Below are 14,708 nucleotides of genomic sequence, written 5' to 3' on the forward strand. Positions count from 1 at the left end.
TGACACCAGCACTGGATTAATCTCATGCAACTTTCGCCATCTAAATATTATGCAGCTAGTCTAAATTGTCTGTCATGGTTCCCCACATAGTTGATGGACAAATGCAGACATCTTTTGCAATGAATCAACACAGTCCTCCAATCCCATCCCCAGCGATCCCACATTGTGCCTTGGCAACAGGATAACAGCAAGGTGTGAAACCTACCACACTCCCAGGATCACATACCACGGACACTGCACAGACAAGCAAGAACTTAGGCACGACAGAAGAAACCATGAGATAAAAATGCTTGGAAGATAAGAGATTTGCATTCTAATTCCAAAACTGACATTTGTTGTTATTGTTTTTTATGCATTATCCTTGTTCATGGAGAAGAAGTCCATTCTACCTACGTTTCAGCTGGGAGCTCTGTTATCCTTCTCTAGTGTCTGTCAGTTCCACCACAAAATCCTGATTAATTTGCAGTCTTCCAGCCCAAAGCATATGGCAGTCAGAGCACAAAGAAAATGAAGCCAGTTTCTCTACTGTCTTTTGTTACCAACTCCATAGTTTTTAATGGACCATCACAAAACGTTAGTCATTGCCTAAGTGGGAAGATGGTGGAGCTCCACTGCAGATGAGAGAACTGTCTAAAGAAGCACTGGTACAAGCATCCCTGTGAGTGCTAAGCTCCTTCTGTAATAATATGCTCAGAAAAGGGATAAAACAAAAGGGAAAGATGGTGCTCTCCTGTAAGTTAAAGTAAAACACAACCCTACGTCTCTATTTTCTCAGCTCTCACCTGAGTGTTTTTACACTAAATTTGGGGATGAGGAGAAATAGAAGTAAAGATCCCATATAGCTTTTGGATGTTTTCTTTTCTATGTAATAGGTCCAGCTCAACTCGCGAGTACAACACCTCTCCCCTAACCATCACCTGCTGATGCACTTTGAAAGCCTCAATATCAATTAAAATTGCCCTAAAGCAAATTTAAATAATTAGATTCAGTACATATATGCATCTACTACCTGCCCTTGCTCCCTAAGCTGGTCTGCAAAGACAAACTCACCAGTTTTTACAACTAAAGCACCAGTGCATAGACCATGGACCCTGTTGACATATCATAAACTTCAAGTAGAGCACTCCCTAAAGCATGGTGAATCCATGAAATTACAGCAAAAAGAAACCATCTTTTCACCATCAGCAACGGATCTCTGTGGTCATACAGACACCAAATCCATTCCCTGGCTTTCCCTTTTCTCTAAGATCATGCCAAAAGTTCCAGACTGAAGGGAGCCCTGAAAAGTCAGGGTTTAAAGAATGAAGAGCTTAGGGCTCTCCTGCATCTCCTCCCAGTGAACTGATACACCTGCAGTTTTGGTTTGCAAATCTAAGGAGAGCAGTTGTTGGGGCTGATCTAGATTTTCACAGAGGCACAGCGTTAATACAGGGAAATACCACTGGGAAAGTGGTGAGCTGAGTAAAATGGTCCTGTAAGTGTACTACTACCCAGGAGGCCGTAAAGACAAGATCTAATCTGCTGTGAATCACTGAGCAATGCTACTTGTTGCAAGACCTTATAAACCCACATTTTAACAGAAATCTCTGAAGCAGTTACAAAAGTTAGATTCAAAACCTGACTATTCAATTCAGTCCCCAGAAAGCACGCACTATGTTGTTTCAGGACTAATGACATGGTGACTGTGGTTAAACAAATAATGTTAATTGACATCTGCAACATTTTACCAAATGCACCAGTAAGAGCAATCAGTACGTACTCTGGGTTTTACCAGCAATTGCAGCTCTAGCACAACAAAGCAGCTAAGGGTATAATTGTTTTCCGCCTCCTCTCCTCTGCTCAGGTGTTTGCACAGTCCGTACCCACCAAGCACAATTCATTTTCATGATCCGCACGGAGGGAACTGCTCTCCTGCTATTTTCAGCTCTGCTGTCAATTCTCTATTCTGGATCCTGTCACTGCCTTTACTCGGGGAAGTTGCCCAACGTTACCCACCAGTATGGTTTGGCTCAAGGCTTAGCCAAAGACAGCAGTGATAATTTCACACTGGTTTTACAAAACATCTGATGAACATTATGCCCCTTCCTTGGGCATCCTCTCTTCCTTCTCCCCAGCACCTTCAAACAGAGCAGATATCTCAATCCATTTTACTTCATCACTCTTTATGGCACGTTACTAAATTCTCTGTGCCATCTTTTATAAGTTAGTCTCCTTCTCGTAGTCTTTCTTTCATATTTATTTGAAGTGAAGAAAACCATCCCAGCCTTGTTATTTACCTTCAACCCTTCTGCACCCCTGCTCTCTTTCACGACCTTTGCCTTCCCTACTATGCCTTTCCATCCTCTCAACCTCGTTCTGATTTTTTCCCCAATAACAAGCCCTCAAACCTGAGCTTTTCTGATGTTTTGAACTATGCAGATACTTCTTTCTTAGCTTTGATTACATTTTGCATTTCCCTATTCAAGAGCATCTCCTCTTATCTATATTCCTACTGTATTTATATTTATAGCAAAAGGCTAACATCATTCTTTGTTAGACAACAATTAATCTTTGTGAACACCCTCCCTTTGGATAACAACCCATTTATCTTCCTTGATTTTGCTTCCTTAATTTCTTCTCACGTTTCACTTGGAGTTCAGTGTTTTCTTTGTGACCACCTTCAACACAAATTAAATGGTGGCTCTTGCACAGTCTTGCCTCTTTTCACCTCCACTTTGACATTATGTCAACCGCTTCCTCAAAATCCTGCAGAGACACACAGTCTTTCATGCTTCTTTCCTTATATCATACTATGGCACTTCCACCTTCAAACAAATGTGTAGTTGTTACAGCTGGATGATTCATCTCTCAGAACAATTTGATCTAAGCTAATTGTCTAGACATGCAAATGGAACCTCTGTCTGGAGGTATCTCTCTGCCACTAGCAACACGGGAAGCTTACAGCAAGGCTGTGCTTTTTGGCAGCTGAAGATAAGGGGGATGATTTCCATGTTATCTGTAATATTCTAGTAGCACCACTTCCATTTTCCACACGGAGAAACAAAAAATTATGGGAACTGGTGGCCTGCTCACAACCAAGGCAGAAAGGCAGCAAGCAGAAGTGGGATCAGATCAGGGCTCACAAACTTCTGACCTTCATTTCCAGACTTCACCTTTGCCATAGGATTTCTGATCTGTTCTATGCCATTACCCCAAAACTGTTACATGAATCACTTCTTTCAAGTCTTAAAAGAACGAGAGGAAAGTTAAGGTATGTGAGAGAGATTTCTTTGTGACAAGTTTTTTGTTTGTTTGTTTTCCACTTCTTTAGTAAAGTCTGTTTGTCCTACAGGAAGTACACATTTAACCTGAGAAAAAATATACTATTAAATATGTCACTCCATGTGACTTAATTTTGCTTTTGTAGTGTTCCGTAGAATTATCCAGTCACATAAATCTATGGCATAACCATTTATATCCCTATTTCTTGTTCTGATGGTCTCAGGCCTGGTTTCTCCAATTTGATGCTGCTCAGCAACCCTTAAATAGGATGATTTATCACACCTCTCTTCCTATGTCCCAGTCATTATAGCAAATAATGAAATACTGGGGTAAGCTTCCTGGAGAGTTTTTGGAAAGCTTAACTTTGGAGATCTTTAGGAAAAGGCGTCACAAAGATCTGATAAAAATGACAGAGGTGGAGCTAGTCCTGACTTGGAGACTAAAACTGACCTCAGTGGTTTTATGGAGTCTTCCGTGCCCTGTAGTCCTGCAAGTGTTAATATCCCTATAACACCACCACTAATTGGTTACTGAAAGAAGTAAAACTAAGAAGCTTCCAGTGCATTTTCAACTGCCTTACTGTGATTCTGAACCAGAAGCTAAGTTTGTCCTAGTCATCAAACCAGGTATAGATAAGTAACAACTGCTCCACTGGTTACTGACCGCAAGGAAGGAGAAAACCTGACATCTATCTATATCTTTCATATCTAAAAACCTGATATATCCACATCTCCTTTTTCACTCCCGCTTGTGGCGCTGAAAGATCTGGGTTAAGTAATAAAAATGCATAGAAAATGGGCATCGTCATCCACTGTGAAAATCTGACAAACGGATTTAGTCCTTAAATTACAGACATCAAATACAAAGTAAGGTAGATTTTACAAGTATTAAAAAGGGTAAAACCATGCGTTGATTTTACATAGAGCAATAAAAAACCATAAACCAAAAAAAAAAATAATCCTAGAAATAAACATAGCACGTAACAATCCAATTGAACTACTGAATGCTCAGCAATGTAAACCAGTTTTTAGTGAGGTTCTCAAGCACACCCTGTTCCCACAAGATGCTTATAAAACCATACAGAAAGCTCAGTGCAATGTGCATTAACACCTACAGGAGATTATGTTTCCGTATCTATTCTTATTGCGGTTTTCGTCTTCCTTGGCTGTGTCCCAGGATGCCGTCTGCCCCTCGGGTAGTGCCTGCAAAATAAACAATAGTGGAGTGTTTATAAAAATCTGGCCAATGCCTTCAGGTGGATTAAGATGACAGACGAGGGCAAAAATAAAGGCACTGCATAATTCAGTAGTCCACTAAGCAAACAGCTGTTCTCGAGGAAAGGGCACATCTACTATCGCAAAAAGCAGAGCTTGGTGCAGTCCATTTGCATCTCTTGGCTTTTGCTAGCTGAGAATCATTTTCCTCCTGCGAGTTCAGATCTAAAAGGATCAGGAGAATTTGTTTCTGGCTGCACAGACACAGGTTAACCTCATTTCTCCCGTAGAATGGGGTTTGTGGAGATTTCACATATGTACACTGCAAAGAAAACCCAGATGGCAGAAACACGGGGCTCAGCCTCTCAGTTCAGCACGTACAGTGGTTTAAACTATTTCTATGTTAGCGATGGGGTGATGTAATACAAATCACTAGCTCGTTTTCTCTGAGGAAAAATAAAAAGCTCAGGGTTTTAGATTATGTCTAAAAACAAGAGGCAAAAGGAGGTAAAACATACTCACGAACTATGGAAATAAATCATCATTTTCCCCAAATTTGCCCTTTTGGTTGAGAAAGGATGGGTTAAGGAAACCAGCAGCAGACAGCGCTGCTTTACCACGCAGCTTGGTCCTAGAGCTATTCTGAACACAAGCGAACGAGCCACTTTCTCCTTGACACTAGTCCAGGAAGGATTGGAGAGGCAGAGCCAGGAAAACGGCAGCTGTGCCGGGGTCTGGCTGGAGGACAGTCCTGCCTTCCTTGGAAGATGGCCTGGACTATCCACCCACAAGCAGGACGACCTCTCTCCCTGTCTCAGGACCGCCGGGGATGCCAGCAGCAGCAGCTGAAAGCAGCTGTCACAGCAGTGCTCGGCTGGAACCGCAGCGGCACCGGCCGGCTGGGCACGGCTGGCACCACAACTCGAACAGAAAGCCACCAACGAGCTGCAGACAATTGACAGCAGCTGCACCCAGCCCAGCCACCATTTGTGCTGAACACACAGGTGGGAAAAGAACGGCTTCCACTGAGTTTTCTCTATAGATCTGCCTCCTTCAAGATCTACTCCCTAACACGAGCCTATATTACTAAAAACAACAGCAACGTTACAAATTGCATTATTTATGGTCCCCGGGGAATTGCGGAGTTTTTATACTGCTCTCATTGGGGAATCATATCTGCCTTAGCTAGCAGCAGGTAGTTTGACACAGCTGTACTGGAAAATGAATTTATATTCATCTTCACAAGCCATCCAGGTCTATTATGGTGCCTGAATGCAATAGCAGAGAGACACAATTATTAGGATCTACAACACCGGCATTGCAATTAAACTTAATATGAGCAATCCCCTGGCAGACCAGATAGTTGCGAATTTCCCCCAAAGGGGTTCCAGGACAGAAAATGTCGGGCAGTGCAGCACTGCCACAAGCCTTGCTGACAAAAGACAGGGACAGCGAGTTCCTATTCAAAAGCCCAGGAGAAAGAGTAATAACTGTAATTGGTGAGGGCTTTGATCGCACATATATTTCCTTTACAGACAGCTGTTTCCAAATAGCAGCTCATCTCCTGAGCACAAAAAAAAAACCACAAAACAAAACACAAAACACAAACCAAAACAAAAAGCAAAACAAAACAAAACCCACAAAAACCTACACACAATGACAACAAAAAATCCCTAAGTAAAAGAAAAGAGGTGAGGAAGGTTCATTTTCATCTTCAAATACTAAGGAAAAAAGTGCCTTATTTTTCTACTAATATCAAATTACAGCAGATTGACCAGAGAATGGCAACAGTCAAACATGTAATCACAGCCATCTGAAAAGGGAAAATAAATAAGTAAATTTCTCCCTCATCACGTCCACATGAGGGAGGCCATCTTGGCCAAATAAAATATGTTTAGGTCCAATAAATCCCTTCTCAACCAACCTTGTCCTTTCAGGTGATTTGAACATGAAAGTCTCCATTGAAATTCATATTTTTATATTTGCCTGAGATAGCCTCCAAAGATTTCAGAACGTGCGATTTTTCATCTCACTCAAAACCAGAGCATTCTCTGTGTTTTGTGAAACTACCCATCTCTGAAGAAATGAAGGGGGGTTCTGGTTGGTGAGGAACAAAAACTGCCTTTGCAGAGTGCACCCATACCCCTGCTTCTATAACACGCCAGATGAACAAATCGGAGTAACTGCACACAGCCAGGTGGTACAGCATTGACAATTTTGTTGTGATACCACTAAAAACTGAGAATTGAAACTGCATTTGAAATACAAAGGCAAAAATATCAATTATAATTAATATAATTTGCATCCAGAAAAAGAGGAGCATTCCTAATGTTTTATTTCTTGAGTTTAGGTTTGTACAATACTTATTTCCATGATCTCAAAAAGGAATATTTCTGTTTCTTTCTGCAGCATCATTAATAGCAAACCAGGATAGATAGATCTCTTGGCTATCAGTATTTGACCCATGTGTGATGCTTCTACAAGAAACACTCCCAATTCTTCTTTGTTCAATTTGTTAACTGCAAAATTCTGGTGTTTAAAAATCTGGGTTTAATTTTTAAGCTTTTCTTTCTTTTCTTCTTCTAGAGAAGTTTGGTAAAATTCATGCTGAAATATCATCTCAGGAGTGGAATTTATGCTATAACGAAGCTTTTAAAACTAAAATGATCTAATTTTTATCTGAAATTGCAGAGCCATATCTCTAAAAGTCCCCTTATCTCAATTAAAATTTCCAAGCACAATGGCCCAAACATAACCAAAGAGTTCACATTCAATTGAGACTCAGTGCAAGCCAATAGACATTTCCAATGGATGCATTTAGCTAATTTGCAGTTTGTTTTTCATTTAAGTAGGAAAACCTGAATCATTCATTTGCTCTGATGCACCCCGATGCTGCTGTATTCTTGCCAAAGGCAACACTATCAATTAAAAGCCTTGCTGCTCATCTCAGAGCTCACAACATAGTCCCGAGCATTTCCCTGCAGCCTCCAGCTTCTCAACACGGGTGGCAAAACTCTTCCCATGACTCTGCTGTGACCCAGGATAAGAAACTGCTTTGGCTGAAAAAGAGAAAAAAAAACCAAACACCCCAGAAAGCCCTGAAGAGAAATATTTCAGCCAGTTCAGCTCCCCAGTCTGGTACAGAGCAAGGACATACAAAGCATTAAGCCAACACAGTCCAAGGACAGCATATATAGTGACAACCCTACTGCCAAACATTTTGTAATGTCACATGATAGCCTGAGCTCCCGGATCTACTCTTTTGACCAGACAAAGGCTGTGCAGCCAGCCAGAAACGAGCGGGTTAAAATCCAGAGGTGACTTCAATCCCCTGAAGCCTGGCAGTAGCAAGATGCCTGAGGAAGGAGCCACAAAATCCAAAATAACTAACAGTCTCAGTAATGCAGCAAGTGAAATGTACGTTAGTGACATCCTAAATCATATTTGAGAATGAGTTTGGATACTTAAGCTTATTATCTCTGCAGCCAGTAATTGGTGCTCGCAGTATGGCTATGGGACCAGTCTAGCAGCTCACAACAAATCAGGGCTGATATGTTCTGAAAAAGGAACAGGTGACAGTTAAACAAGCCCCGTGTAAATGTTTATGGCCGTGCCTAATCCCAAACAGTGCCATCTACATCCAGTGTCAGTGATATATTTTTCTCTTGGGGTGCACACATTTTATTGCTAAAACAAACAGCAGTCACTTTGGCCTCAGGTGCAGCAGGCAGACCCCAAATAACACACATGCTGCAAGTGCTAACAGGTTCCCATGTTCACACACACAGTTATCAGCCAGTTCACAGAAGCAGTGACACCACTTACACAACCACATCTTGGTTTTTACCTCGGTGTGGAGTTAGATGTAAGATGCAAGCACCCGAAAAATTTTCCAAGATGCCCCCAGTAAAACACATTACCTGTGCCCTAGTGCTCTGCAGGTGAAGGGGTACCAAACAAATCTTGAATGCAATTCCCTGGTTCCTCAGTGGAAATGGGAACGTACAGAGATAAGAGATTGTCATGTATGACTGATACATTCTGTTCAAAGTGATTTTTCATGAGAGTAAAATTGTTTGCTAACATGTCACTAAGTAGGCTCTCATTTATGCTATCAATCTGCAAAGTAAACAGAAAATCAGCTTCTTAGAAGAAAAAACATACAGGCAGATGACACTAATATTAGTGTTTAAAAACAGATTTTAAGAGACACAAAAATAAAATTTCAGGTCTTTTCTTTTTAAGCTTTTATCAACCATTTTGCAAAATGTTTTGCAAAGCAGGCTTTCCAGCTTTGCATTCCTCAAGATTTCAGCCAACTTAAAACTACCCTTCCTACCTTCCAGGATTTACAACAGTCCTCGACATCCTCCCTGCAATTTGCAGTATTGCTGGTGGTGGCTGAAAGCTGCTTGGAGCCAAAGTGCTACCTGCGGCCCATGCTCTGAAATCCAAATTCCACCATCTAAAAGGACTGCCACTTAGGGCAATTGCCTCTGATTGAAGGGTAGAACAGCAAAAGTGATTTAAGAGCTTGTGGCATTCTCCAGGCTATTTCTTGTAAAGAAAGGAATTATGCAAATGTATATAATGTCATCATCATTATATACGTATGTAGATAGCACTTTCTGGGAAACGCAGAACTTGTGGAGCTGAAAGTTGCATTGACATTTTTCATGCTAATGTGTTATTTTGATAATTACCAATGCCAGTGCCAGAAAATTACATATATGCCAGCACCTGTTTTCTTCTTGAACATCAAGAACTAGATCTTAGGGCATCTGTAATTGAGCTGAATTCAGCTTTGGGTACTACTCATGGACGTGGAGGCCAAGGGGGGCTAAGTAAATCTCCTAAGAGAATTAATACCTTTTTTCCATATTAAACCAAGCTCTTTGTATTGATACTTTGATTAGTGTCCCTGATTGTGGGGAATGAGTGACTAGCCCTGGTTAACATACAGTTACCAGGATCATTTGTTATGACAGTCTTTGATGCTGATTAAAAAAAATACTCCCTGGTGACAACCAGGAAAAGATTGCCTCTCAATTACAGCAAACCCCAGCATCAATGATATAAACCCCATGGACTCCAAGTTGCAGGGTGGGAAAGTGAGCTGTTTTCATTAAGTAACTTATTTTTCACAGCTGTTATGTTATTTTTAAGTAGTTTTAATGCCACTATGCATATTAATTACTTATTGCCTTCCCACAAGCTTACTACATTCATTATAATTATCGCTTGCTACAGCAAAGTCTCACATATGTTTGATGCTATTTCCCTCTTCTGTTCTCTCTCCTCTAAATGTATATTTGTCTTCCAACTCCTCCCCAGTGCCACACTTCTTCTTGGCATTTGGATTAAATTCCTGGTCACTCCAGCTATTTGGCTGCAGGGTGGAAGGGCTGCTTTCATATTTTCAGCTTACTCCTTGCCCCTGTCTTCACACAGAGTTGCAAGAGTAGGTCTGCTGAACATATTCTGAGCCAGAGGTTTAAGCATACTGGAAAACTTCATCTTCATTTAAGCTACACAAAGCTGCTGCCTTTGCCTTTACAGTTCTGTGTGCAGGTCATTAAGCTGCGATTTAACTTGATCAATTGCTACAGAGTATTTGGGGCTCCCAAAAAAAGCAAAAACCCTTCCTTTTCATAAACCCTGCTTTGCCCTATCGTCAACTAAAGCACACCAATAAGTAAGGGACTATGGGACTCCAAATCCTTCATGGAGTTCAGCACCTATTAAATATTTACTCTCTGCTCTTTATTGGAGAGAGCGCACACGAACACAATGTCATTCTCTTACCACTGTATTAAATGCATTTCCTCTGGACCAGAGAGCCACCAAAGATTGCTAGTGCTGTAAAATCCTAGCCTTATAAACAGAAATAAGATGGAGGAAGGAAAGGATTAGGAGGGTGAGTGAATTTAAGGAAAATAAGCTTTTCTAAATGGTTATCCTCCCCTCCCAAGCATCTATCCCTTAGGACTGCCACTCCTCAACTTATTCACGTGAGTGAAGGTTCCTCTCACCTCATACTCCTCTTTAAATCCATAGCCCTGTCCTCGCTTCATCTGGGTGATGTGCTGCAGCAAGTCGGCCACTCGGATGGCTGGCTGGAACTGCCCCCGGGGGTAGGACATTTCCACCGGCTCACAGCTCCGGTACGGGTGGGTCTGGATAGTCAGGGTTGGCTGGGTCATCTCTCCATGGCTACTGTCTGTTTTAAAGACAGGGAGGCAAAACAAGCTTTCACCTATCTGTGAGTTCCACTCTCATTCCTTCTCCACTTCTTTGTTTCTCCACCACCCCATAGGTTGGTGCACACAAAAGAAAGTAAAGAAATAAGTAAGAAACACACTTGCCTACAGCTGCCCAGAAACACTAACTCACATTCAAATATTTTTTGAGTCAAGGAGACAAACCCAGAGATGGGACGGGAATAAACAGCCTGTCAGGCACAACAAGCATATAGCACGTATAGTGAAATAGCGAATTTGTGAGTTCTGCGTAACGACTCCCCTCGAGTTACATACCTTTCTTCACAGACCTGCAAAGAACAGGACCAAAAGATACATACAGATGAGCAAGATATTCAAGCGAGATTTGAGGTGTACAATATGAGATAAGTGAAAGGGGTCCAAGTTAATAGCAAACAAATTATTAGCATTTCAAATAAACCACAAAGGATGTTAGAAGCAAATTAAACTGCTCTGCAAATTCAAGTCTAAAATTTACATCAATTGCAAAGATGTGATGTTATGAGAAAGAATAAAAGAACACAAAAATAGTTTCCTTGCATGCACAATCTTAAAATTCAGATGTATAAATTTAACATAAAGCATTCCTTTTTGATAGAAATATTTTTAAAATCTCTATCACTACATAGACGGAATTGTAACCTCTTATACTCCCTGCAAAACTGCAAATACATAGCAAAATACTCCTGTTGAACTAACAGCAAATAACATGAATAGCCAAACAATTGACTACCAAAATATTTATTTTTAACAAGAGAAACTAAGAGTAGCTGAAAAATTTAGGTTTTTATCTACCAGAATTGACCAGATTTATAGTTGGCCAAATAAACTGCTGTTTTTTTCCCTATGATTACAGGTATCTAAAGATCATAGAACCATAGATGGTTGAGGTTGGAAGGGACCTCTAGGGTCCATCTGGTCCACCCCCCCACCCAAGCAGGGACACCTGTGCAGTGGTGTCCAGGGCCCAGCCCAAGCAACTTTTGAAGATCTCCAAGGAGGAGACCCCACAAATTCTCATTGCAACCTCTGCCAGTGCTCTGTTACCCACACAGCACAGAAGTACTTCCTGATGTGCTTGGGTTCTTTGGCCTTAACATCCTGCATCAATTCTTTCTGGTCTTAGCCAAAGCCAGCCTGTCAGCAAAGAGAAAATATATCTTCCTCCAACCGCTCAAAAAAAAAAAAAAAAAGTTGACAATCACATACACAAGGCTCATTTCATACAGAAAGCTTACTGAAAAGGAGCCTGAACACTATCCCCTGTCAGCAATACTACAGTCATGCTTTAGAAGGGATAAAGAATGAATAAATCAAGTTGCAATTTCAGGGTGATTTTTAGAGACAGAAATATGGCCAGTGTGCTATTGTAAACATTACTATCCTTGAGAAATCACCATGAAGATTTGATCACAAGCAGTCAGGATCTCTGCTCTGTCCCTCATTGCAAAATTGGGCAGGAGCAGACAGATTAGGGCATTAGAGCGCCTTTTCAGCAGATGGCAAAACAATGACATGACAAAACATGACAAATAATGCTTTAGCTGGTTTCCTGTTATATTGGAGGGAAGATATCAAGACAGGCATATGCTCTATTTTGAAGTTATAGGACTATGAGAAGGAGAAAGGAATGACAGCAGTGGACGCACGGCCACCGGGCAAGCTGTGAGATAAACGAGACTGGTGGCTGAATGATCACAGATGCTGAACATATCCTGCTTCTTCTGAAACAAATTACCATCAAAGTGACCACCTGCTTTGAAGATCAGGCTACTGGATTTAAGGATTTCTGAAGCCCAGTTTCTCATAAACATAGTCACGTTCCTTGGACACTCCAAGATTTATAGAGCTATGTTTCTAGCGAAGCAACCCTCACATACAAAATGTGAATAAATTTGGGATTTAAGGAAGAGTAACATCCAAAGCATTTGTATGATCATCCCTAATGCTCCAACTAATGACAGTGTGAGAACTCTGAACAGAGGGAATTTCAAGGCTTATTAATTCCCCTAGTTGGATTCGCTTTCCCCGTGCATCTTTCCTCCCCTATTCCCTATTAACCTCCTGTAATGGAGAGGAAAAGATTTTTACTGCGGACCATTTCCGACAGACGTACTATGCTTAATTTTCCATCATTAGGTTTAATACAAACCCAATTTCACAACTGGCTTCTCTGAAGAACCTACATGTAATGCCACATTTTTATCAGCCCCAATTAAAAAACATTACAATATCCCTATTCGAGGGGGAGTCTTAAAACTAATGTGTGGTTCTAGTGCTAATACAGTCAGGGCACACGCAGAGCATAGGCTACTTGTAAAATGGAGCTCAGATCAGTCAGCTCCTTTGTGGGATATTATTCGTTTGTCTTCTTCAGATCCTTTAATTCTGGTATATTTGGCTCTCTTCTCCCAACAGTATCCTAGGGAGAGGTGAAAGCCAGAAAAGCAGCCCCCTTTCCAGAATAACTTCCTCCACCCATGTTCTGAATCTGGAAGTAGAAGATGCTCAGCAGCAAAGAAGGGTCTGACTCTGGCCTCTAAGTTTACAGTGACAACTGTGCTTCTGGTCTCTTGGGTCAGACAGAAATATTACAAAATCCACTGATTGTCATAACAGCTCTTGCAGTGTGGTCTGCAGCATCACCTTTCACCCAGCCAAGTGTTTCTCCTAAGAAAAACCCACGTCACACAATCTGGGTCATCCTGCTCTCAAGCCTAGAGCACACGGAGCTGACACTGGGAACATCACCTCTGCTGGATTTCTGTAACAAAAGCATCTTGAATGCCCTCTGTGCGCTATCTGATCCAAAAGAAAACCACAGAAAATCGGCACAGAAATTTGCACCAACTCAGGAGGGCTGCTGGTTCTTTCCACAAGCATCTTATCTGGACAAGGAAAAGATTGGAGGGGTTTTTATGGAGATAAATTACAACGTATGAGGTGAGTCTAGTGTTCATATGTTCTGCTAATAAAGCCTGATGCATGAAACATATTGTTCCTTCCCGGTCTGATCACACCACGAGTCTGAACCTAAGCATGGTTAATGAGGCACTCAAGCAAGGCACTACACCTTCTCTCAAGATGTGCTGTTTACAGCAATTTGTGAACAATCCAAAACGCAGGGAAGGAGGGGATGTAGCAGCAAACCCAGCTCTCACCAGGACAATCAACCGAGTCTTCAAATGCTTACAACCAGGCTATGCTTTTCCTGCAGGCTGCAGCAATAAAAGGCATCTCGTGCCTTTTGGCACTGCTACTACTGGAAAAGCCAACCAAAATACCAGCCCCTCAACCCCTCAGATTCTGCTTTAATTGTTGTACTGATGGGAAGTCACAGCACTCTTCCATAGTCCCTCCTGTCTGTCCCCTTCTCACATCCACCCTATTCTTTTGCAAATAGGGATGAGGTTGTAGGACCAACTGTCCATGACCTCCGCTGAAGTTATTCTGGTGCCTCTAGAGCGCTTGTGCCTTTAGTGAGTTTCAATGAGAAAAACAAATCAAGAAAACAGATTTTTTTTTGGAAAGATGCTTGAAATAATTAACTGAAATTGAAATACTCATAGTATTACTCAACTAGTAAACATAGAGTCATGCATCAGGTTTTTTTTTGGATTATATTTCATATGCCCATCTTATTTCTAGCAATATGTCCTCATTCCGTTGATAGGAACACAAACCACCACACCTGACTGCATACCGAAGATGGGCTACAGCATCGAGAAATAATCCAAACCCAAAGATTGCAAGAGATGGTGATTCCATCCTGACCCTAAAAGTTGTGGCAATAGTTAATTACCCCTGTTGTCTAAACATTTCTTAATTGCAATTTGATTTTGTTTAGCTTCAGTTTCCAGACACTTATTATACCTCCTGTTAGATTAAAGAGCCCCCTGAGTATTTGGAAACTTGACCTATGTAGGCACTGATCAAATCACTTCTCCAGTTTCTCTTTAATAAAGTAATTTGA

General features: G+C 41.3%; 1 protein-coding gene across 13 annotated transcripts in view; it reads right to left on the reverse strand.

The window, feature by feature from the left end:
* The window catches only part of PTPRT (protein tyrosine phosphatase receptor type T), a 565,545-nt gene that overhangs the window by 27,293 nt on the left and 523,544 nt on the right, over positions 1-14,708 (reverse strand). For all 13 annotated transcript variants that reach the window (XR_005824772.1, XM_040575465.1, XM_040575469.1 and 10 more), the window contains 2 exons: positions 10,508-10,695; positions 4,376-4,463 (listed from right to left, as the gene is read on the reverse strand). Coding sequence is in view for 12 of the 13 variants with exons in the window: in XM_040575465.1 (XP_040431399.1) it covers positions 4,376-4,463; positions 10,508-10,695 (276 nt within the window). In the remaining variant the exon portion in view is untranslated. The remainder of the gene's footprint in view (positions 1-4,375; positions 4,464-10,507; positions 10,696-14,708) is intronic.

The sequence above is a fragment of the Cygnus olor genome, chromosome 16, assembly GCF_009769625.2.
Source record: "Cygnus olor isolate bCygOlo1 chromosome 16, bCygOlo1.pri.v2, whole genome shotgun sequence".
Taxonomy (NCBI): domain Eukaryota; kingdom Metazoa; phylum Chordata; class Aves; order Anseriformes; family Anatidae; genus Cygnus; species Cygnus olor.